This window comes from Melanotaenia boesemani, chromosome 9 (assembly GCF_017639745.1).
Source record: "Melanotaenia boesemani isolate fMelBoe1 chromosome 9, fMelBoe1.pri, whole genome shotgun sequence".
Classification (NCBI taxonomy): Eukaryota; Metazoa; Chordata; class Actinopteri; order Atheriniformes; family Melanotaeniidae; genus Melanotaenia; species Melanotaenia boesemani.
This window is the reverse complement of record NC_055690.1, coordinates 29,965,113-29,989,265: the sequence shown is the minus strand read 5'-3', so window position 1 is coordinate 29,989,265 and position 24,153 is coordinate 29,965,113. Positions and strand designations below refer to the sequence as shown.

Here is a 24,153-nt window from a genome sequence, read left to right as displayed (position 1 = left end):
CCCATTTGTATATGGAGGGAGGGGCTGTGAAGTTTTTATAATTTTCTCTTGACGTAGAGAAGCACCAAGTACGGCTCAAGAATGGCTCTACATCATGAAATACAAAACCTGGTTTTACCTTGTAGGGGGCGTTATGAGCCATTTTTTACCCACAAAATCCTGTTTTTTTTAAAAGAAATTTAAAAAATTTAATTAAATGAAAAAATTTTTTTTTTATCAACAGTATAGATAGTTTCCATCATAATTAAGCAACGCTGTGTTGTTTACAGCTCAAAAAACACATTTTAGGGTGCACTACCCCTTTAAGCACTGATGAAATAGAGAACAGTATTTCGCTTCCTCATGTGCTGAAGGTGTGTAATGAAAGTGTCAAAAAACCTGAACTGAAGAGAAAGCCAAGCACAGTTTCAGCATGCTGGAGGGGGTCCATGGCTTTTTGGTAGTTGCATGGAGAGGGTCCTCAAGGAAAATAGGTTAGGAAGTGCTGCTCTAACTGACCAGAATGGGACAACATTCCTCTTCCAAAGGTCCAGCAACTTGTGTCCTCGGTTCCCGATGCTTACAGTGGATGTTGCACAGAAGTAAACATGGTGAATCAAATTAAAGATGACCTAGTGTTTTTCATGGAACAGTAAAATGTCTCAGCATTGGATCTTCTACTGTGAATAAAATATTAAATTATGAACTCTGTAACTTACTGCATGTCCCGTGATAACTGCTGGTTGTGAAGTTAAGTGCTTGGAGTCATTTCCTTTAGTTAGCTTTGCCTCTGTCCCAAACTGCCACTCAGTATGCAGACCAACAATCCTTGAGGCTAATATGAATGTTTAGTTGTTAGTTTCTAGTATCTCCAGGTGGCGCCCAATAATTAATGATTATTAATCAATAATTTTATGGAATATTAAGAATTGTCCTTTGACACCTAGTAATGCTGATGCTAATAACTAAACTAACTCCCACATTTCTCTGACAACACTTACATGCTATTTTTGGGGGGATTGCATTTGCATATTTATAAATGCTGAATTTTGTAATGCAGCAGGAGTACATAGAAATTTAGGAGTTTTCAAATAAAAACTATTCAGACAAGTAATTATGAAAATGGTTCCTGATCAGGTCTACAAGGAAATAAAACATTTTAAATCTACTAAGTAGGTAAGGACTATACTGATTTTTGAAAGGCATTGTGGCTCTTAAAATAATCCTTTTTTTTTTTTTTGTTTTACAAATGTATGCAGCATCCTCAAACTCTGGCAGTAAAGCACAGAAATATTTTCACCCTAACAAAAAATTTCATGAATATAAAATTGCTTGCAAAGTTCACTGCTTACATGTGATCATGTTTGCTCAAACAACTCCTGCTCTTCCTGATGTGCCTAAGATAAAGGTGCATATGAGAGCAGTGACCCATCTCCACTTGGCAGCAATACCTTGTTATTAATCGGTGGGCAAGCTTGAGGTGTTGGGTACTTGCCTATGAAGGTGCTATGGTACATGCTGTGTTCTAAGAGCAGCCAGTGAAGCTTTGCTGGCTACTCCCTCTGCTTAAGCTTAAAGCTCATTGGCCTGTTCTCCAGTATGACTGTTTTGTCCTCCCTTTCCAGTGAATTCCCGTCAATACAGCTGATATAAATAATTTCTAAATTTTCAGCCAGAGCCAACCAGCAGCCGACTATGGTCTGGCTGCAAGTCTCCATGATTCTTCTTGTGCTGATTTAAGCTTTTCTTATTATACTCTTTATGGCAAAAAGTGGGCCGCTGTTGCTGCTCCATATGTGTTTTCCAGTGATTTTCAATATCAGTAAATCAAGAAAAAGTTCTTCTTATCCTTCTTATTCTTATCAATCTGTTGGGTGTTCACTTGGTCTTGGGGACCACCAGTATTTCATCACCATCTTGGATGCTGTAGGAGTGGAGAGCCCGGGTGTTGTACTTCATTTCCTCTGGACCGAAGGCGCTGCCCTTATCGATGTAGTAAAGCCTCATGCTGTTGGTGGACAGCTGGACCACAGCTGTCAGCTGCTTCTTCAGCTCAGCTACAGTTTGGTCCAAACGAATGCTCACCTGAAACAAAGATAACCAACATAAGCATGGCTTACCTTTAACTATGATTTCATTTCTCTGCCTGGTTTTAAAATTATTCACCTTAACCATTAAAACCCCTCTCAAATGCTGGTGCCCACGAGCACTACAGCTCATATTGTCAACAGTGTTTCAGGAACAGTAGTGTGTAACTCTGTGGGGTAAATTGGGATGGAGCTTACCATTTAGATGATTTAAGTGATTGCTGGAAATTTGCTCCAACAAATATGTTTAAATATTTATGTTGAAATTTATTCGCCAGTAAATGTCACAGAGTCATGTTTTGTATTGAACCTGCAGCCTGGCTGGGAACTATCTGGCTGGGAACTATCTGGCTGGGAACTGCCTAACTGGGAAAGGGATAAAATAAACACATAGCTGAACTGTTTTCACTGTGATGTCTCAGAGTCAAATAATGAGCGGTAACAGCTTTGATGAATTTATGATGATAATTAATCGGTGTTGTCTCTAAATGCAATGGCGTCGGGCCACAGCAGGGTGGGGACCCTTAAAAATCCTGGATTAAAAAGTTTTTTTGTGTTCAATTTTAAAATGTCTGATTATGGTAATAAGCCATTTTGCTGGAATGGAGGTGTAGACAGACTCGGTTTGGGTTACACACAGAGTGCAATCAGACAGCCAGAGGAGAAAGTCATGTATTTCCCAAAGAAAGTGAAGCCTGAATGCCCAAAAAGGGAGAGAGAGAAAAAAATCACAGGATAAGAAAATGAAGTGAGGGGCAGCTTCTTATTAATTTCTTAGAGAAGAGAGGTGAGCAGCACCTGAACTAAAACAGAGTTTTAACTGATATCATCAGCAGTTGTCTAGGCAACATGTTAGAATTCATTTCGGGAGAAGACGGACTGATTACTATCAGAATTTCATCTAAGTTGTTTCCGCTTCGTGATAACAAACAGTTCCATGTTTTATCAGTATTTTAGTCCTTTCCAATCATGACATATTTGGTATCAATAGATTTCTTGTATTTTTAGGATTGTGGAGATGTTCCTAACTTCATGTTTTCTGATAAACTGCATGCAGCAGACCCTGAAGTCTGTAATGTTGATAACAAATGACCTACCATAATTTTTTAAATACAACAAAATATAACAGGAGAATTTTCCAACTTTAAGGCCACTGATCAATAAGTCAGAGTCTGGTTGTTATGTCACCTACTGTTGGTGCTTTTGATTCAGATTTAATACCTTATAAAATATCTAACCTGGAAACAGGGGAAAAGGGCTGTTTTATAATTATTACTGAATTAATTCTTTCACTAAGCAACACCAGCTATAACATACAGTTGTTAAGGTAAAAGCTACAGAACAGGTCAAGAAGACAATTATATTCCTGTCCATCTTTAAATTCACAATACACTCTCCTTTTACCATGTTTATGCTAATGGATTTTGCTGTAGCTAGAAACAATACCCAAACAATAAGCTGAAAGAAAGTATAGTCCTCCAGGTTACGTTGAAACTCCAGAGCTGGATAATAATTTTGGGTTCACTACAACCAGGGTAATACTGACTGGTAGAGTTTATAAGGGCTAATCAAATGTTAGTTTTTGATAATGGAGAGCAGACATGACGTCAACATGGCCACCAAGGCAGGATCAAAACTATTACATAGCAAAACAACTAATCTATTCTCTCAAATATTGTAACCTTAAGGTAGAATTTTTGTATGCTTCTGTTGAACGATACCATCCTGCCCCAATTCATCATTAATGAGATATGAAAAAAGAAAAGGAAAAAAAGCATTTTCATTAAGCTCCACCCTTTCCCTTTAACATTACATCTAGTACTAAATGCACACTGATTGAACCATTGCTGAGTTGTGTGTGTATTAACGTTTGAAGTTTTCAGTGGTAAAAATGTAAATGTTAGCAACTTTTATGTGTGTATTGTTTGTGAAAACATTGATGATTTGATGTAAAACCATTTTTAGACATGTTTCTGAAATAAAAGTATCACTTCTTTTCTTACGATTTTCAGAGACAGTTGGGTATGAAAGATTCAAGACAGAACTAAGATACAAACAATAATATAAAGGGCCGTCCCCACGATGCCGGATTGCAGCAAAACTGCAAAAGTATTACAGCAAACCACCCTTTCCCCACGAAGCCAGGGATTAGCCTCCATGCGGTACCGTGCGGACAGCGTAAACGCACCAGTAGTGGATATGACGTCAATGTGACGAACACGCACCGATTCCCAATCTACCCTTCCTCAAGTTTTTTATGCTTTGTACGCAAGTATTTTTTGAAGAAGAAGTTCAACTTCTTCATTAGTCCAAAGAAATGTTTCTCTTTTGCTTTGCAGTGAATCCTCAATTATCTTCCCTTCTCTGCTTCCAATATGTACTTCCTGTAACACACAGTGAGCCTTTATCTGTGCATGCGTTGTTTTGCTGTAGCTTTGGAGTGTTACTCTTTAGCACCCCCACAGCCTTGTAGTATGTACTACCGCGGAGTCATGGGGATGTTGAAGCCTTTCTCCTAGTTTTCGTCACCGTTTTCACATCGTTTTCACACCTGAACCAGCTTCTGTGCCATGTGGACATAGCTTAAATCTTTTACTCAAGCCACTTAAAAGACCCTGCAAGTATGACAAGGGAAGAAACTAAATGAAGAAAGGGTGCATGAGAACACTTGAAGGCCTGATACTTGAACTATTCTGAACAGAAAAGCGTTAGAGGGCAAACTAACCTGTTCTACTTTCTCCTCACAATGAACTTCCACCTGGGCCCGGAAACGAGGTCTGAGGTCAATCTCTGCAAGGGGCTCTAGCTTCCCATACTTTGTTACCAAGGAATGGTATCTGAAGAGGAAAAGCAGAGTATGTGGTCTGTTTAAATAACACATAAAACACAAACACTATACTCCTGTGGGGGCTAGAATACTGTACAGGCAGGAAGTACATTTACCTATAAGGGAGCTCCTCCTCAGGACAGTCTGCGTAGTAACGGATGAAGAACCTCTCTGCGTCCTCTCGTTCAGTATCAGTCACAACGCTGCCGTTTAGCAGGGTTATGGAGGGAAGCCTGTGGGGAAACATTAATATCTTATGCAATTAATCAGCAGATATTCTGAATGAGATACATGTCTAAAATTAACTTAATCAGCCCTTCATAGTTCTCTCTTACAGCAATGAATGGAGGAAGTCATTACAAACATACTGCAGCTGGTGGTACTTACTGTGCTATTATGAGGCTGCGTCGTTCTGCGTTGGTGAAGGTCTGCAGTAAGGGAATGCCTTGCAGACGTACTTCCTCCAGCTTGGGAAAAAAGTTCAGCTTCTCAATGTCTTCCCATCGGTTGAGACCTGACGACATGCAACACAAGAAGGAAAGCCAACACTAAACTGCTGGATACTGGCATAAAGAGACTGGGCTTCACTTGGCATGTTGCCTGTTGTGCTGCTGAAAAACACTCTGCAGAGCACCAAATGTGTGTTAATATGTTGCTGAATGAGGTTTTGTTAGTGTTCTCTAACATTTCCATAAAAGTGACTGCAGTGTAAAATGTCTTCAGCCTGTGGAAGAAATGTCAGCTTCAATCTAAATGGACTAAACTAGACTAAATGGTTTGGATGAAAGATCTGGTTTTAGGCCCCAGGCATCCCAGATATGACAGATGAAATCCGTAGTCAATCTGAACACATTTTTGGATACTGTTTTTGTCCTCGTTAATGCAAAAGAACACTAAAGTTAGAATATTACGGATACTTCCCCCAAATAGAAATGATTTCTCAGATAAAAGCTGATGTGGAGAGGACTCTCCTTTGCTGCACTGTAACATGTTTACTGTGCTGATTTTACAAGCCATCATTATCCTTTTGAATACTCTTTCACAAAATGCCCCTAAAATTCCAGAAGCTAATCTATTTTTTCTATTTTTTAGTAGCTAAGCATGTCTAAAACCATCGCACAGCCAAGCCAATGCTTTGGTTCCTGACCTGAGTTGTGCAGGTTGATGCTGCGAAGGTTGGGGAAGAGCCGCTGCAGGATATCCTTGTTGTCCTGAATGGAGGCCAAGTTATTGTTAGCCATAACCAGAGTATCCAGGCTGGGGAACATGGAGCCAAACTTGCGAACTTCGGCCCAGTCGTGGAGGCTGTTATCGGTGATGTGAAGCAGGCGCAGTGTAGGGCAGGCCACACTGGAGGCACTCACACTACTGTACTCATTAAGGCACAGGAACAACTCTTCCAGCCTGAAGGACAGCAGAGCGGAGGCTGAAGAAAACCTACTGATCTGTTCTGACTGACGACAAAGCAGTCCTCAATCTCTTTAATAAAAGTTAATTAATGTCATCTTATTGATTCTCAAGAGGACTGCTCTAATGTAGCTCTTCTTACACAGGAATCTGCTGAGTCAGCAGCACTACCGTGTCCCAGGATATCTGAGTGTTGTTCAGTACGAGACGGCGAACCCGGGAAAAGGCTTCAGCACATCGTTGTTCCAGAGATGTTCCTGCCAGCGGGTTGGAGCTCAGGTTCAGAAACTCCAGGTTGGGGATGCTGGACACAATTTTACTGATCTGAAAAATGGACAATGATGTGTTTTATTTTCTTTTTTTCTTTCTTTTTGTGCAGTTCTGGAAATGGTAATAAACAACAGTGTGTGTACTGATAATCTGGTGTCCTTTAACCTCTGGCTGTCTACAGGCGACAGCATGTGGCACAACTAATTTTGCACACAGTCGAAAGCAGCAATCCTAACATGTAGCATACCAAAATGACAAGAAGAAACTCAGAAAGAAGAGTCTACCAACCATTTGCATCCAAACCAAACAGCAATTATATGGGAATGTAACAAAAACAAGAGAACAGCACTGTCCACTTTAGAGCTTCTGCTAATTTCTCCACTTCAAGCAAACCAAACAAACAAGGAGTCATTTGAAAGCAGAGACTCTGCTGGTTACAAAGTTACTGTGGGACAAAAACTCACTGTGAGCTAGCTGCCAACAAATAGTAAACAAAAATGTCCAAAACCAAAAGACGACAAACACTGTGTTCTCCTAAGACTCTACCTTTGTTTGAAGTGAATCATGAAGGTCCTGCTAGTTTCCATGGAAGTTTTAAAGTGAAGTATTCACCTCTTTCTGGATCCTTATCCTATGTCAAAGGTGAATTATGGGACTATCCCTCATTTCTCCTGACTGACCAGTGATCATCAATATTGGCTGATAGCTTCCTAATATTTACCTGTGTAACACCTCTATTAAAGCATCTAGAAAACTGCTCAGATTTCTACTTTAACACAGTTCCTCACCATAAATTACATTACTAATTCCTAGTACTACTTTACTAAATCACAAGACTTTTCTTTACTAATGAAACTTTACTACTTCCAAGGACTATACCTTACTAATTTCTAGGACTACTTTACAAGATCCTTGAAATATAGCTACTTTACTAATTACTAGGACTACTTTACCAATTCCTTGGACTATAAAGAGGTTAATCTAAGTGCTGCTTCATGACACAAACATGTCTTGTCACTATGAAGAATACAGAGCACACAGCTGTAATAAAAACCAAGAGATGGCACCTCATGCCAGTCTTGCAGCTTGTTGTGCGACAGGTCCAGCTCCATGACATGTGCACAGAAGGCAGCAATCTCAGCTTGGTCTCCTGCCCTGCTGATTCCACAACTGTTCAACACAAGCACACTGGGCAGGTTCAGGCGGTCTGAGATGACAGAAGGAGAAGCGAGAAAGAGGAAAAAGCAAGGATTACTTAAACAGGAGAGAAAGTTGTGTTTGTTGATGTTACGAGCATGAAATGGGTAAAATTCAGTCATTCCTCCACATCATGACAGTATGAAGATACATCTGATCACAACATTTAGCTACAGAGCCTTGAACACGATATTTGGATTAAAAGAAGCACACTAGGCTGGTTTAAGTCATATGACAGACTCCAGTTTGTTAATGTAATGATGAGTCTTCCTCACACACTAGAGAAAGTCATGGAGTTCCTCAGGGTTCTGTATTTGGAGCAATACATTTTACACTGTACATGCTTCCATTAGGTAATATTATCAGACAGCATTGTATAAACTTTCATTTCTACACAGATGATATTCAGATATATTTATCCATAAAGCCTGATTAAACCAATCAGTTGACCAGGCTATAAAGATTTCTTAAAGACAAAAAAAAAACCTTGATGAATCTGAATCTTCTCCTTCAAAATTCAGACAGACTGAGGTTATTTTCTTTAGACCTGAGAACCTCAGGAAGACTCTTGTCTATCTATTAAATGACCCTGGATGGTATTATCCTGGATTCCAGTACTACAGTGAGGAACCTTGGAGTTATTTTGGACCCGGATCTGTGTTGGACTCACATATAAACAGGTAAAATTAGGGACCTTTCATCTCAGTGTGATGCAGAAAAACTAGAAGATTCTGATGAGACTTATCAGTAGAGATAATATTTCTTAAGTTTTAGCTTCTCTTCATTGGCTCTCTGTTACATACAGAATAGAATTTAAAATTCTTCTCCTCATATTTAAAGCTCTTAGTGACCAAACTCCATGTGTATTAAAAAGCTCATGGCTCCATATTTTCCCAACAGAGCACTTTGCCATCAGACTGCAAGTTTACTTGTGGTCTACCTCTCTACCTTTAAGATCAGACTTCAATATTTTTCTTTAAAATAAATGTTATAGTTAAGTCCAGCTTAATGATCCTTAACCATGCTTTAGTTATTTTAATTTGATTATAATTGGACTACAGTGAACTGGTGTTATACATATAAAGCTGAATGGAGTAGAAAATTATCAAAGTTCAATACAAAATCTTTGCCAGTCAGGTTAACTGTAATACCAGTTTTGAAAACTGAAAAGAGAAGACATGAAACTTAGAGGTGACTATCAGCAGAAAGCCTGATAAGAAATTAAAGCAGTGAAGCTACTGGATATGGGCTGAATTGCAATCCACAGCTCATAAACAGAGCTGAAATCAGACCTCATGTGGGAGCCAGCTGAGGATCCGACTCTCGAAGACCTGCCTGGTAGACTCATGGATTTAAACTTTCTAACAGGATGAAAAGAACATGATTCTCAGTCTTCAAGTCTATGTGTGCACATTTAGATTCACCCATCAAACAGCTGAAGGTAAGAAGACATGCTTTCGATCCCACAGACCTCACAGTGAGACATGCTTTAGATATGTATGACCTTGGGTCATATACACAGTGACTACAGTTTACAGACTTTTTAATACAGTAACAATTTGGCTACAGTTAGTAACACTAACACTACAGTAACACTGAAAGAGGATAACTTACTCATTTTTAGTTAATGTAGTTGATTTATTTTTTGTGACAGTAAATATTTTTTACATAAAAAGTTTTCAGTTATACTGACATCACAAATCACCCCTAGAATCTGTCTGTCCCAGCCCCAGGATTCATACATCATCTCATCTCACCTCAATTCATATCTTATATGTCTATCCACACATTTTATAAAGAGGTAAAATCATAAAAACACCAGATGTAAAAACTTTGTGAAGTTAAGCCTGATAGAGATTTTATGTTTTTTTTAAACTTGTCTTGTCCCTCATGGTAGCAGCAGAATGATGGTCTGGCTGCTGTGTTGTGTTCAAGCGAGGCTTTCCCGATACAGCCTGGCTTTCTTTAGCTACGCTCGTGGAATACCCCCCTGGTTGACCCAGTCAAGAAAACAAACAAACAAATAAACAAACAACAAAAATGGTAAATTGCTGCATCGTTCTTGAATCTTTGATCACTAGAGTTCTAATCAGAACTCTGATATCGACGTGTTCCTGATATCTGATTTTTCACAGTAGAAAACAAACCGCAAGGAGTTTCTTTGTCTTAACTGGCCTAATTTAACCCCTGTGTATGACAGAGTTGCACATCGTTATCTCTCTCCAGTTCACCTTTCATGGGGGAACCTTGGACACCTGCAGTGGGCACCACCACCACCCCCATCCCGGGCCCTCTGCGGTAAGGGAAGTTCTCTGGGCTGTACTTTTCACTGATAACCTCCACAAAGGAGCGGCCCTCCTGGTCCTCTGGTGGCTCCATGGCTCCTTCCTGCTGAGCAGTCTCCTCTTCAGCTATGGAGTGGACAGAACAAACAATTTGTAACACTTACTCCTTGGGTCAGTTTAAAAGATAACCAAACATGTATGTTTTATTTGTTAGGAGAAGCTGGAGAGAACCATTGCATGCATGGTGAAAACATGGAAACTCTAGATGAAAACTAGACCGGCCCAACTATCTGCTGCAGCTGCTGGCACCCGATTGTGTGTAATGGCTTGTGTGTAAACAGCTTGCCCAAACTATTCTTGCCAGCAGACACTAGCAGCCGGGCTGAGGTGTTAGATAATCCCTCATGTAAGTTAGGCAAGGCAAGTTTATTTATATAACACATTTCATGTTCAAGACAATTCAAAGTGCTTCACATAAAACATGAAAAGCATTACAGTGGGGTGCAGGAGGCAATAACAAGTGCATTAAAAACAAACTTTAAAAGAAATAAAAGACATGGAATAAAAACAAAGAAAAAAGCTAAAATAAAATAGATTAAATCCAGGAAATAAAGTTCCTGTGTGGGGATAAAAGGCAGCAAATAGAAAAGTTTTAACCCTAAACTGCTGAGAGTTTCAGCAGAGTTTGTTGTTCTATGATCTACTCACTTGGTCTTAGTGAGGATTCGAGCAGCAGCGTTCTGGACTAACTGCAGCTGTCTAATGGACTTTTAAGGGAGACTTGTGAAGACAGCGTTATAGTAGTCCAGTCTACTAAAGATAAAAGGATGGACAAGTCTATCTAAATCCTGCTGAGTCATCAGTCCTTTAATCCCCGATATGTTCTGATTACAGGCCGACTTCACAACTGTCTTGATATAACTGCTAAAATGACTACTTCATGACTCCATACTCCATGACTACTCCCAGATTTCTGGCTTGGTTGTTAGCTTCGAACTTTGTAGTTTGAGATTTGAAGCTGAGTACTGACTTTTAATTTTTCTTCTTTGGCTCCAAAAACTATTATTTTAGTTTTGTCTTCTTTTAACTGAAGGAAGTTCTGGCACATCCAATCTTTAATATGATCAATGCAGTTGATCAAAGTTTGGATCGGACTGTAGTCTCCTGGTGAGATGGTTATGTAGATTTGTGTGTCATCAGCATATCTGTGGTAACATATTTTGGTGATGGTGGTGGCAGTATGTAGATGTTGAACAGCAGTGTCCCCAGGATGGAGCCTTGAGGAACTCCACAGATTATTTTGGTTCACTCAGATTTATAGTTACCTATAGACACAAGTAGTCCCTGTCTTTTAAACAGGACTCATAACAATTAATCGCGGTGCCAGAAAGTCCTTCCCAGTTTTTCAGCCGGTCTAGTGAGATGTTATGGTCAACCATGTCAAATGCAGGACTGACATCTAGCAGTACCATGACTGAAATGTTTCCACTATCTGTGCTTAAGCAGATGTCATTAAAAATCCTTAACTAAAGCATCTCAGTGCTGTGGTGTGGCAGAAAGCCTGACTGGTAGACATCAAAACAGTTATTTTAATAATCTTACTAAGAAAGGGGAGGTTTGATATCGGCCTGTAGCTGCTTGTGAGTGACGAGTCTAGGTTTTTCTTTTTCAGTAGTGGCTTGATGACGGCTGTTTTTAGAGTCTGAGGGAAGACACCTGAAAGCAGAGACGTGTTTACAATCTGTAAGTTTTTAAGGCCATGCATCCTGAAACAATCTTAAAAAACTCGGTTGGCAGGGTGTCAAGACAGCAAGTGGTGGTTTTCAGATAACCAATGATCTCATCCAGGTTTTTAGGACTGATTGAAGAAAAGTGTGTTTATGTCTCCGAGTGGACACAGGGACATATGTCCTGCCCCTGGCATGAAGCACTGACTAACTGCCTGACTTTCTGAAATTTGTCAGAAAAGAAAGAAGCAAATTCATTACAGGCCTGGTTGGACAGAAGTTCTGGGGTTACTGACACAGAAGGATTAGTTAGTCTGCCAACAGTAATGAACGAAGCTTGAACATTAATGCTGTTCTTAGATGTCAGAAAAGAAAGTTGGTCTAGCATTTCTCAGCTCCAGACAGACAGACAGACAGACAGACAGACAGACAGATAGACAGATAGACAGATAGACAGATAGATAGATAGATAGATAGATAGATAGATAGATAGATAGGTTTACACAGTTACATCATGTATTAATCATGTTGTTAAGGACAGCACCACCCTGCCTCTTTGGCGCCATCTGCTGTCCTTTTCCTTTCCTTACAGTTTTGCTTTAGAAAAAGATCCTGTTACAATATCTGATCTGGCTAAAATGGACTGTTGTAAACTATAGAAATGGATTGTGGTTTGCTAGTCACAGAGAAATCAAGTCAGCTGTTGTTCCAAAGATGTGGCAGGGAATGTCTTACCTGAAGATATGTCTCCTTTGTATTGACGACTATCACTGCCCTCTCTCTCCTTTTGTTTTTGTACTGGTGGCCTGTCAGAAATCCCAAATGTTGTTTGATTCATTTTGCATCTACTGCTTCATTTACTTCATTCTATGTAAATGCAACCATATAACCAGTCAACTTCTTACTCCAGAGTGGCTGGTACAGGAGGTGTGACAGACATCTGCAGGGGAAGGTGCTGCTTCCTCTTTAGTTGCCTGGCAGAATTTGCTCTTGATAGGGCCAGACAAAGGAGGACTTTCACCACATGACACCTGAAAACAAACAAGGTCAATGATCAGTTTCTGCACTCCAGAGAAGTAGCACAACAATAACGCTTCTTAGAGAATCAGTCATACATTTCTAAACACAGGTTTATAAACATCGTAATGATAAGACATGACAATCTGTTTGGGACAAATATTTTAGCCCAGTAATGAATTTATTATTACCTCTTTTATAGCAAATACCTGCAAACTGATATGAAGAATTCACATTTTAAAGGTGTATTGTCGTTATGATTTATGCCAATATAATGAAAAAAATCTCAATAATTAGTAAAACCCTTGAAATGTTGTAAGTAAATAACTAATCAATAAATAAGACACAACTCTATATAAAATATTATATTCTATATTAGAATATTGGGACTTTTTGTTTGATGTGCACGAATTACCGAAAAGCCTTGAAAAGCCGCGAAATTTTTCTTCTTTGTCAACAACTTTGTCAAATTAAAACTCATTCTTGCAAAATTCTAACTTTTGCATGCTAAATGGCCATAGCGGCAGATGGTAGTGAAAAACGCAGCTGACATTCAAAACATTGATATAAAAAGCCACCTCTTTATTACACGACTTTCTTCTTCTATGAAATCTATGCCGATCTGATCGTTACGTCTTGTTGATTAAGAAAATTTGTAATATAGTTGTTTTCATGTCATATATAGAACGAAAAGGCCCATAACCCTCAAAATTGCTATAAATTGTAATTGAATTTGGCTATGTCACCAAAGAGCATCGCTAACCCAGTACAGATAGTAACAATATTTTTCATTGTAAAATCAACTAAAGGAAAGCAGATTTTGCTGATAACCGGGATGCAGGCTCTATCTGTGATTGAGGTTCGGGTCACAGCAGTGTCCAGTGTTTCCCAGTCTGACCCCAGCAGCAGCTTGGTGGAGCCGGACGTAGATAACAGATGACAGCGATAAAAAAAAACGCCATCGATCACCTCCAGGTGATGACACTACAACCAGAAGTCAGCGCGCACACCGACATCAGAGCAGGTGTCCGTTAAACGTACCTTTAATGATTATTTGAATTCTCCTTCTTGATGAAAACAAACCAGCTGTCATTTGGTCTCCCCTACATCCCAGAAGTGACGTAAAGTGACGTAATCTGATAGGCCCAGAGCCCTCGATATACTCAGAGTTGCAACATCCGTTAACTTCGCCGTAAGAGCGGTCACGTGGGTCATGGAGCCTCCAAAAGTTCCAAACAAACCCCGCGCTGCTAGAATCTACTACAGAAGCGATGAGATTACTGAGGGCGAAAAAACAAAATAAGCATATTATTGCTGCACATACACGTTTGTCACTGAATGCATTATTATGTTAATGTTGATTTAAGTGATGATCAAGTCATGTTTAACAATAGACTAAATAGTGCAACCACAATAATTTCATACATTTTTGGAGAGAAATATTCATCCCAACCAACAAGCTAGCATTTATTAAAGACCAGATGGTCCTCATTAGCCTCTATTCTATTCTATTCTATTCTATTCTATTCTATTCTATTCTATTGTCATTTGGCAGACGCTTTTATTCAAAGCAACTTACTTCTGACAGTAAGAACAACACAGCAAGAATTCAAACAGGAGGGACGTCATAATTAAGTGGTAGACTGCTGTGAGTCCAGTTGGATGCAGGTGCTGTCATGTAGTACTAAAGGCAGTACTTTTTTTTTTTTTTTAGTTTACTTTAAATACAAGATCATGATTTCATCACACACAATATCATCTTGGGTGTAAGTGCACACAGCTTATTCAGTTGAGCCAAAAAGCTGGACAAATCTAATTATAAAAGCCAGCTACGTGGTAGCATGTAATGTCCCAGCAGTATGGACAGTATTTAGTCAAAGACACAATGCATACAACACCAAAGATCCCCTTCAGACAGTACTGCTTCTTTCAGCTGCATTTCACTGGTTTGTATTTAATTTTTACTTGGATCCATCCGAAGATATGTGTGTGCAACCTGGGCTCTCTGGTCTCCTGGTGTGGTGGTTATTGGTAATGTAGCAGATTCAAAGTTGACTAAGATAACTGTTTACAACTCATGACAGTAATAATAATAATACAAATTGTGGAAAATGACACAAATCTCTTAAACAGTCATTAAAACAATGTTAGAACAGATTGGATATTACTCTTGTATGTGTTTAGAGTCTTCAGTCTAGTCTAGTCTCAAACAGAGATTTTACAAAGACTGTGAGTCTTGGGATCAATATTTACAAGACTACAACTAGCTTCTTTTAGCATTTTTGTGAAATGTTAGACAGTTTATATCAAAGAGGCAGGGACCATTCATCTACAACGATCTTATTCGTCCTTTTGTATTTATTTATTTTTTATTCATCTATTTTCTTCTTGTTATTATAATTATTATTTTTATTCTATTTATTTTTGTTTGTTTTTGTCATTCTGACAGTCAGGATTTCTGTGTTTGCTTGTGTCAGAGCTCATCTATTGGTTGTTGATTGTGTTACGTCACTGCGACTTGCGATAATATCAAACATGTTTGATATTGTTGCAGACAAAGGACTAGGGAAAGACTGACATCAAACAGGGCAGATTTCCACCTTAAACCTAACGATCGAGATGACGGGAGAGCGCTGTGACTCCAGTAAGACTCCTAAGATTTACTAAAGACGTTCAGTTTTTAGTCTGCGACTGTGAAAATTGTTTGGTGTAAGCCCAGCATAAGTGAGTAAATATAAAAAACTGAAATTCCATTACACCACCAAACGTACAAAAATCCTCTCCAACATTTTCTGGCTGGTATTCAGTCTCGTTTTGAGCTGCCAGGTCTGTCAGTTACAGATGTGTGATTGGCACCTGACTGACATACTGGGATGAGATTCTGAGTAGTGATACCACATCTCCAAGATACATTTTTTTAGGGGTTCTACCTGTACATTTAGCTGTGTTGTTCACACAGAAACCCAATCCTTACAAGTTATACCTCATTGTAAAGGGTTGATTAATGCTTGTGGAAATTTTCCTTTAATAAAGGCACAATGAGAAGTGAAGTAAAACTTTCAAAGTTAAGTCTTTAACTCTGATCAGAATGGCTCAAGTCGCTAGAAAGCACGTAGCTTTTTAATCCGGCTTTGCAATGATGTATAATACAACACCAGCAGGTGTTATCAAAGGGGAGAAATAATGGGCCAAACACACATTTTTTTACTTTTTTGAGGAAAGTTTATCTGCAATGCATCCATCACCTATTTTAAACATGCTGCACCCAGTTGGATTTACCCGACTAACTTTATCCCACAATCATTATAAGTACCCATAACATAAGTAAACATAACATGAGCAAATGTCCTAATGTAGGGCTTAACCAATGACATTTCTTCTCTTTAATTTCAGTTGTCAGAAAAAATGTGTTTCAGGAAGATTTACATAAAAATAAATTTTAAAAATAAGAAAAAAAAAGTAATAAATAAAACTGCATTTAATGAGACTTCATGTTCAATGTGTGGCAGAAGGAAGTGTAAGTACCAAAAAAGTTTAATTAAAATTATTTTGAATTCTGCTAGCATCCCAAAATATAAGTTCATTAAAAATATGGCAATTACAATAAGAATAATAATAGAATAACTTAAAAACATAAGACCATTACAAGAATAAAAAATAAATAAAGAAATAAATGGTTTTCACATTTTCAGGAATCAGTGATTACCTTTGGACTGATCATACTTCACTTTAAAAGGTATCATCTTTTAATTTATGAAAAATGTAGCTTATGTTTGAGCTCTTAAACATTCAGAGCAAATTTATGATTCATTTGCTGCATAGTTTTTAATTTTCAAAATAAACATTATAAATCATATCCACACAGTACAGTTAAGAATTCACTAACAAATGTGTGGAGCATGAAAACAGAATTATGAAACTAGAACTGCATGTTTTTATGCATCTCACTGCTGATACATGATCGGGTATTTGGATAACTGAACAGACATGAGTGTTTCTTAAAAATGTTTTATAATTTGACAAAAATGTAAAGGGGTCTCCGTTCACAAAGTGTGTTAGTTGTGTTGCTTGCTGCAGACCAATCATTTATATGCTTTACTACAACCACAGGATATATTTTCTGACCTGACTGCTCAGGAATACAAAGTTTTTTCATTAGGATATTAATCCCTGCAGCCCTTTTCTGATGGAAAGTCTGGACTGGTGAAATCCAGGAAAAGACTGTTGTTTTGTTCAGGCAGTTTAATTTAGAATCAGAATGATGGATGATGGATGTTGACAGGAAAATACACATGATCTCAATGTTTTTACTTTATGATGACAAATTCAAAAGTGAGATTTTTACCTGCATTTCTGTTATCATTCATCACACAGGCCTTATAAAGTAGATTTAATTATTTTTTCTATAATTAAAAATAACCTTTAAATTCTGAAAATGTAACCCAAAGATCATAAATCATTGTTGCAGCGGGTTTTTTTTTTTTTGTTTTGTTTTGTTTTTTTTTATGGAAAGGCAAGTTTATTTTTATGGTGAATTTTCAAGGTTCAAGGAAACGTTATTATCCCGTGAGGGAAATTAGTTGTACAGCCAGCAGTAAAAACAATCAGTCACAAACACACAAGTAACACAAAATATTTAAAAGGACTATAAAAAAAAATAAATAAAAATTTATTGTTCAACAGGGCAATGGCTGCAGGGACAAAGGAGTATTTGTGTCTGTTAGACCTACATCTTGGTAGGATGTACCTGCATAAAAGTCCTGTTAACATTAAAACTACGAAGCTTCCGGTAAAAATACACTTCCTTCCACATGCAGGTCAAAGGTCAGCCTGTCATCCAGGTGGGTGCCCAGATATTTATAAGTGTTCACCAGCTCTACTGCCTGGTTCTCGATCCTGACACGTTTTGTACAAGCACGTTTTGTGCAAAAAAACGAAAAAACAGTCTGTTTTTGGTTTCTGCAAGTGCCTTTTATACCAGGAAAACAAACTGTCAAAAAGTACCTTGGTCTATTGACATATTTTACTCGTGCTAACTACATATTCCTAAGCAATTCTAAGTTATCGAATTGATTTTTGTCCTTGTAGAATTGTTAATTCGAAAACGGCATAGTTTACTGAGGAGTATCCGTACTTTTCGGGAAGAACTGCTGTGAATTCCACTTACCTCAAGCAAAGTATCGTTGCCAAAATGCCAAAACCACCGCAACTGTCCCGGCTCCAGCCGTCTTGTCAGTCAAGGTCTTCCTGACACAACTTCCTGTGTACGCGGACCAATCAGGAGAAGGCTTATAGAATGGGGATTTGTCCCGCCCCATGTGTCAAAACACATTTTGATCCGCGCGAGGAAAACGTCACCGCGAGGGCAGAGACGCTGGCGAGAGCGCAGCCATCCTCAAGCGGGGGCGGCATGACAGAAACGCGCGCGCGTCTGATCCAGCTTCGCGCGCTCGGAACGTAAAATGCGCGCGCGAGGCCTTCCACACGCGCGCGGGAGTTGGTCGTCTGTCACGCGAGAGGATCTTTTGTCCTCTCGGTAAATGAATTTCTGCGCGATGGTAGTGTAATCTGCGCGCGAGCATGTTTATTTTGCTCTCCCTGGTTTTGACAAAAATTTGACGCGATAGACCAGCCAGGCAACAAGACCAGAATGTGTGTACAGTGTGTATGTATCATGTATGATTCATACATGATACATACACACATGTATCATGTATAAATGCATACATGATAATTTATACATGATACACAATTATTTACATAGTAGAAGATAAAGAAATACAAATAACCCATTAAAATATTATTTAGACTTACTTTGAAGGGTGTGCAAAAATCATGATAAAATCATATGAAGTAATTTAAATAAAATGACCAAAAGCAGCAACAGTCCAGAGAAGTTAAAGGATAACATGCAGGGGAGAACAGACATGTTTTTAAATGCTGCTTTTCCATGTTGCTCTGGCCTCTGGTCCAGAGTCTGGTCTGGACTCTGGTCTGTGGTCTGGTCTCTAGCCTCAACTTTGATCTGGGTTCTGGTCTGGAGTCTGATCTTATGTCTGGTCTAGACTCTAGTCTGGCCACAGGTCTGGACAGTGGTGTTGTCTCTGTTCCTGATTTTTTTTATGATGTCTGCTACGAGGTCTGGTCTGGTTTCTGGTCTGGACTGTGGTGTTGCCTCAGGTCTGGATTCTGGTCTGACGTCTGGTCTGGACTGGGGCCTACTCTCTGGTCTAGACTTTGGTCTGGTCTGTGATCTGGTCTTTAGCCTCAACTTTGATCTGGGTTCTGGTCTGGACTCTGGTCTGGTCTCTGATCTTGTGTCTGGTCTAGACTCTAGTCTGGCCACAGGTCTGGACAGTGGTGTTGTCTCTGTTCCTGATTTTTTTTATGATGTCTGCTACGAGTTCTGGTCTGGTTTCTGGTCTGGACTGTGGTGTTGCCTCAGGTCTGGATTCTGGTCTGACGTCTGGTCTGGACTGTGGCCTGGACTGTGGCCTACTCTCTGGTCTAGACTCTGGTCTGGTCTGTGATCTGGATTCTAGTCTTGAGACTGGTTGAGTTCCCACCTGAACTCTGGACCTTAGTCTGTTTTCTTGTCTGGACAGTGATCTGGGTTCTGGTATTGTCTCTGGTCTGAATTCTGGTCTGGACTCTAGTCTGAGTTATGGTCTGGACTGTGGTATGGAATGTGGTCTGGACCCCATTCTGGACTGTGTTCTGGATTCTGGTCTGGGTTCTGGTCTGTTCCTGCTTCTTTTTATTTAGTCTAAACATGGAAGATCACATAAGAACCATCTTCGCTCTGATTTTGATTCTAGTTTTGAGGCAGCAGCTCAACACCAGCGTGCTGCTTCACTCTGTTCAGCTGAGGAGGAGGAAGGTGGCGCACCGTACCGTCATCGTGACAGGACAAGGCAGCGGGCATGCTCAGAATGACCAGAATTAATTTAAAATGGAATGATTGAGTAATTGTTCAATTTGGATTTAAATTTAAGTTTATTCAAATTCGTAATGGTCATTTTCAGAATTATTCAGAATTAGGTGTTTATAAGGTCATTTTTATTTTGAATTAAAGGTGTATCAAAACTCTCATACAAATGTGGCCACTGATTAGACTTTTCTTGCATTCCAAGAAAATTTCACTCTGTAGGATGTTCTCAAATCTTTGTGGTTTTATCCGCCCAAAAAAAAAAAAAAAAAAACTCTGTTACTGTGTAAATGAGAGGCCAGAACACAGACACACTTTTGCGTTTTACTTTCTCAACGTTGTGGTGTAAACAGGACCTGAACATTGTGTCTCATAAGTTCCTCTGGACAAAGTTGTTGTGGTATAAATTATTATCACCTTATATGTCCTAATGACTCCTAAATAAAAAACAAAACAAAATGTGCTTTTATGAATATACATATGTACTTTACATACTGACTTTGCTTCTTTCAAATTAATGACAGAATTACAATTTATTTAAAATCTTACAAACAATATGACAAAATGACATTATTGACTTGCAAAAACTTGAAAGAGGTCAATGCGACCAGTTTATGCATTTTGTTGTCCATTATCCATGAGTTTCATATGAGCAAATACAAAACTAATACTGCATGTTGACATAAAAACAACTGAATTTATTTAATGTGTGAAAAGCTTAATTGGAAGAAATCACCACCAATCACCAGCGGACCACAGTACACTCTTCGATCTGCAAAAGAGAAATACTCTCAGAACTTATGTAATAGAACATACTACTAATTCTAATTTAAGATGTGATTTTTACATCAACTACTCAGACCTTACTTTTCTTTTATAAAAACAAAATTAAACAGTCTAGGGTTATATAACCTTAGAAAAGTAAGGACATTTTTGTTTGGCTGATTATTTCTCCCCTTTAATAAAACCAGTGTGTGTTGTAATTTGTGTGGTTGGAAAGCCTGATTAGTCACCTTTACAATGACGTAGAATTTGTAAGGATGCTGCTTATGTGGAATAAGCAACGCAGCTAAACATGTAGGTAGCATCCACAAAAGTGTGCCAATACGAAGGGGAGAAATCATCAACAAACATAACTTTGGTTATTTCAGACACATTGTATACAGTTTAAAATATGCTTATCCTTACAACCAGATCTAAAAAAAAAAACTTTCATTTTATCAAAACTATAATAACAATTTAAAAAAATGTCTACCAATTTTACTACACTTAAATGAAGGATAACAAATGATATTCTAATTATATTCATAATATTACCAAGAAGGTTATTGTTTTCCAAATTGGTAATGCATGTTAGAAATAAAAAGAAAGGTGTTTGATAGGGTTTTATAGCAAAAAATATTACATTCTTTAGAGAGGAGGCGGCTAGAAGGAGCATTTTTGAAATTTTGTATTATGTTTTGCAATGAATATTTGTATTTTGTGTTATGTGATTATAGTTTATTACCTTAAAGGGACACCATATAGTCTATCTGAGCTCGATTACCTGAGAAAGAAAAAAAAACATGGTAAAATAATATGAAATTAAGTCTTTAGAACTTTAGATTTAGGGATTTACTTGGCTGGTAGTAGTCATAGAGTGTGACCATGGCTGGCTTGAGGTTCTGCACCATGACCTGCTGTACGAGCACCAAGCTGTGATTGATAGTTACACCCCTAAAAAACTGAACAGACAGAAACTTTATTCACATCCCTGGTAATGACCTCAAACAGCATCACATATGATTCAATTCAACAGCTCTCACCTCATCCAAGTACACCAGAACATAATCATTCTTGTGTTCAACAAGTTTCACCAGCACAGCTTGGCGGAGCTGTGAGGAAACAACATCCAGTGGTTTTATTATCAATGTCACTATGAGCAGAAGAATGTAGTCCTACACCATCTCTGTTTACTTACATTCGTCAAAGACTTTGGGTCTGCAACAAATCCAGAGAGCAGGTCAATTTTTAGGATCATCATATTGGTATTGCTCTCGTTTCCAGTGTATCTGTAATGAAAGATAAAAAAAAAAATCAACCAGGAAAATGAGAAATTGCGACGCTGGCTGCCTTTTATTTCATAAAAATGTTGAGATGCATGCTGTGGGGAGGATTCATGCTCCACCAGACCTGTTGCCACTAATTTCAGAATTGGAAATTAGAATACTTTATTAATTCCTAGAGAAATTGAATTGTAGCAGCAACAACAGAACAACAACTGAATATATATATATATTATTTAATCACATAATTTTGTTGAATTGCAACATTTTTTAATTTAAATGGATTTTAGTGGACAACTGAATCGAATAATAGACACAGACATTACTATTTTAAACTCAAGCTCTTATGTCTGGAAAAATGCTTTTAGAAAGAAAGAATGGTTTTTAAAAGAAATAGAAAATATACCTGACCAAAAATGAACAGACCCAAAGTTGAAGTGTCATTTTAAGTATTTTAACTAGCAGCTCCAGCTGTTCTCTGATCAAGTGTCTACAACATGTTACAGAACTTTTAACTTTTTAAATATTTTAGTCCACACTTGCTTTGCATGTTACTTTCATTTTGGTCATGGAGGTGAATGTCTTTTCCTCTGACTACAGCAGTGAGAGTTAATAATAATAAACTTTATTTGCAGACACAGGTCCATAAAACACAAGCCAACAACATACAAACAACATACAGAATAAATAATATAAAAGGGTGGATGGACGGGGGAGGGGCGGAAGCGCAGTTCATTGAGAAGAAGCAAACGTGTTTTCATGTCAGTTTCCACAAGTCTCCTGTTACGGCTGACAGCTCTGCTGCCAAGGACTTGATTACACTAAGGAGCTGCAGCCGGCATGTTGACGATTGACGGATCGAACTTCCGCCTCCTCGATCCAGGATTGGTTAACAGACGACGTGCTACCGGGAAGTCCAGCCAATCCCTGAGGACGTCGCCTGTTAAAGACTCACCTACTCCTACGTTCGGGGCAGACAGTGGAATTTAGTACACAGTTTGCTAACAAGCTGGACTGTGGGACAGTTTGTGTGTTGGTTGTTTGGGAGAGACTTCGTGCTTGGTGTAAAGGAATTCTGTATTTGGTTTTTGAAAAACTTATTTATTTTCTTTTGGTTTGAATTGGCGTCCCTGATTGCTAAGGGCTTTATATTTTGGTTTATTTTGTAACTACCGCCGAGGAGCTGGTACCCGTTGTTTGGCACATCTTGTGTTTGATTATTGTTTAAATTGCCTTGATTTAGTGCTAGGAGTAACTGGTAAACCCTTTAAGGGACATTTTTAGTTTGTTTATATTTTGTTATTTGTTTCTTTTGCTTTAGTCGACACTTGGGTAAGCTTTATTTGTTTGTGGAACCCAAATTTGTTTTATGTGTACGACAAATAAATTGTGTTATTTTAATTCTATCCAGTGGTCTACTCGCTCTGTGTTCCGTCCTCAAACCCTAGACTAGTGAGGACGTAACATCTCCAATAACCCCGGAAAAACTCGTTAGATTTGTCACTAGTTGCTTCTTTGAAATAGAGTCACTAGATATGTCTGAAAACTTGCTAAATACAGAACTGAACTTGATCTTCAAGACAAAGTAAATGAGTTTCAGAATGCTACTGAATCACCCCTAAAACTGAGAATGTTCGCCATCTTGGTGAAGCTCAGTTGCTGCATGATGAAGCAGAAAAAGCTCGGCTGAGCCATGAAACAGAAACACTGCAATGACTAGTCAGGGGAAGGAATGAAGAATAGGAAAAATAAAATATATAAATATAAATCTGTATATGCAATAGTAGATGCTGTAATAAGAGCTAATGTGTCTGGTAGAGGGGAAAACTAACCATACACTCCCCACATTGAGGAGAATTTTCTGGCGTCATTATCAGGAAAGAAGTTCAACAGATCTGTACAAACATCTTAGTGCAGAGGTTCAGGGCACAAAAGGGACTCACAAAACTTTGTTTTTCGTGCTATAGACCTGCGACAGAAAATCTTGCTGCACAGGAATCAGTCCAAGTTAAAGTATGACCCTAAGCTAGTCCAAAATATGTTCCCTCACACGATACTAATGAGGTTGCAAAATGACAATATTAAACATGATCTTCAACCAGATCTTGAATTGCCAAGTGTGTTAGATGAACTGTTGTTGGAGAAACTGACTCAGTCAGAAAACGATAAAATGCAACCAGATATTTTGTCTGAGCTAAAAGAGATTTGTTCTAACATGGCTTTTCTGTATGACCTGAAAGCAGAAGTTTCACTATTTAAAGAGTACATACCCAGACACAGACTTCACCGGATTCGTACCCCAGTCAAAGAGATGGACAAGTATCACCATGGTGGCAGCCGCCACTACAGGGTCCACCACAGGAACAGTGGTTTGTGTCAGGTTA

The 24,153-nt window shown here is 38.6% G+C and overlaps 2 protein-coding genes and 1 long non-coding RNA gene across 5 annotated transcripts in view; 1 reads left to right on the top strand and 2 right to left on the bottom strand.

Moving 5' to 3' along the window:
- Positions 1–1,220: 1,220 nt before the first annotated feature.
- On the bottom strand, positions 1,221–18,009 carry LOC121645765 (tubulin-specific chaperone cofactor E-like protein). Of its 3 annotated transcripts, none has more exons than XM_041994453.1 (11): positions 17,964–18,009; positions 12,685–12,810; positions 12,515–12,585; positions 9,999–10,178; positions 7,638–7,777; positions 6,443–6,624; positions 6,041–6,297; positions 5,281–5,407; positions 5,010–5,126; positions 4,792–4,903; positions 1,221–2,064 (listed from the first exon to the last, which is right to left on the bottom strand). In XM_041994453.1, the coding sequence occupies exons 2-11, from the start codon at positions 12,717–12,719 to the stop codon at positions 1,858–1,860; spliced, it is 1,428 nt and encodes a 475-aa protein (XP_041850387.1). In that variant the 5' UTR covers positions 12,720–12,810; positions 17,964–18,009; the 3' UTR covers positions 1,221–1,857. The 3 variants fall into 3 exon arrangements, with proteins under 3 accessions (XP_041850387.1, XP_041850386.1, XP_041850389.1); XM_041994452.1 differs by lacking the exon at positions 17,964–18,009 and adding an exon at positions 13,838–13,947; XM_041994455.1 differs by lacking the exons at positions 12,515–12,585; positions 12,685–12,810; positions 17,964–18,009 and adding an exon at positions 11,655–11,687.
- A 926-nt stretch (positions 18,010–18,935) lies between these two features.
- LOC121645791 lies at positions 18,936–23,647 on the top strand. Its single transcript, XR_006011511.1, has 3 exons — positions 18,936–18,945; positions 22,232–22,242; positions 23,570–23,647. It is a non-coding gene; the product is annotated as an uncharacterized LOC121645791 (long non-coding RNA).
- Positions 20,388–24,153, bottom strand: part of LOC121645781 (alpha-2-macroglobulin-like protein 1) — a 35,013-nt gene continuing 31,247 nt past the window's right edge. Inside the window, exons 32-36 of the mRNA XM_041994474.1 lie at positions 21,685–21,775; positions 21,530–21,598; positions 21,343–21,448; positions 21,232–21,270; positions 20,388–20,496 (exon numbers count right to left, since the gene is read on the bottom strand). Coding sequence (XP_041850408.1) covers positions 21,233–21,270; positions 21,343–21,448; positions 21,530–21,598; positions 21,685–21,775 — 304 coding nt within the window. The 3' untranslated portion in view covers positions 20,388–20,496; position 21,232. The remainder of the gene's footprint in view (positions 20,497–21,231; positions 21,271–21,342; positions 21,449–21,529; positions 21,599–21,684; positions 21,776–24,153) is intronic.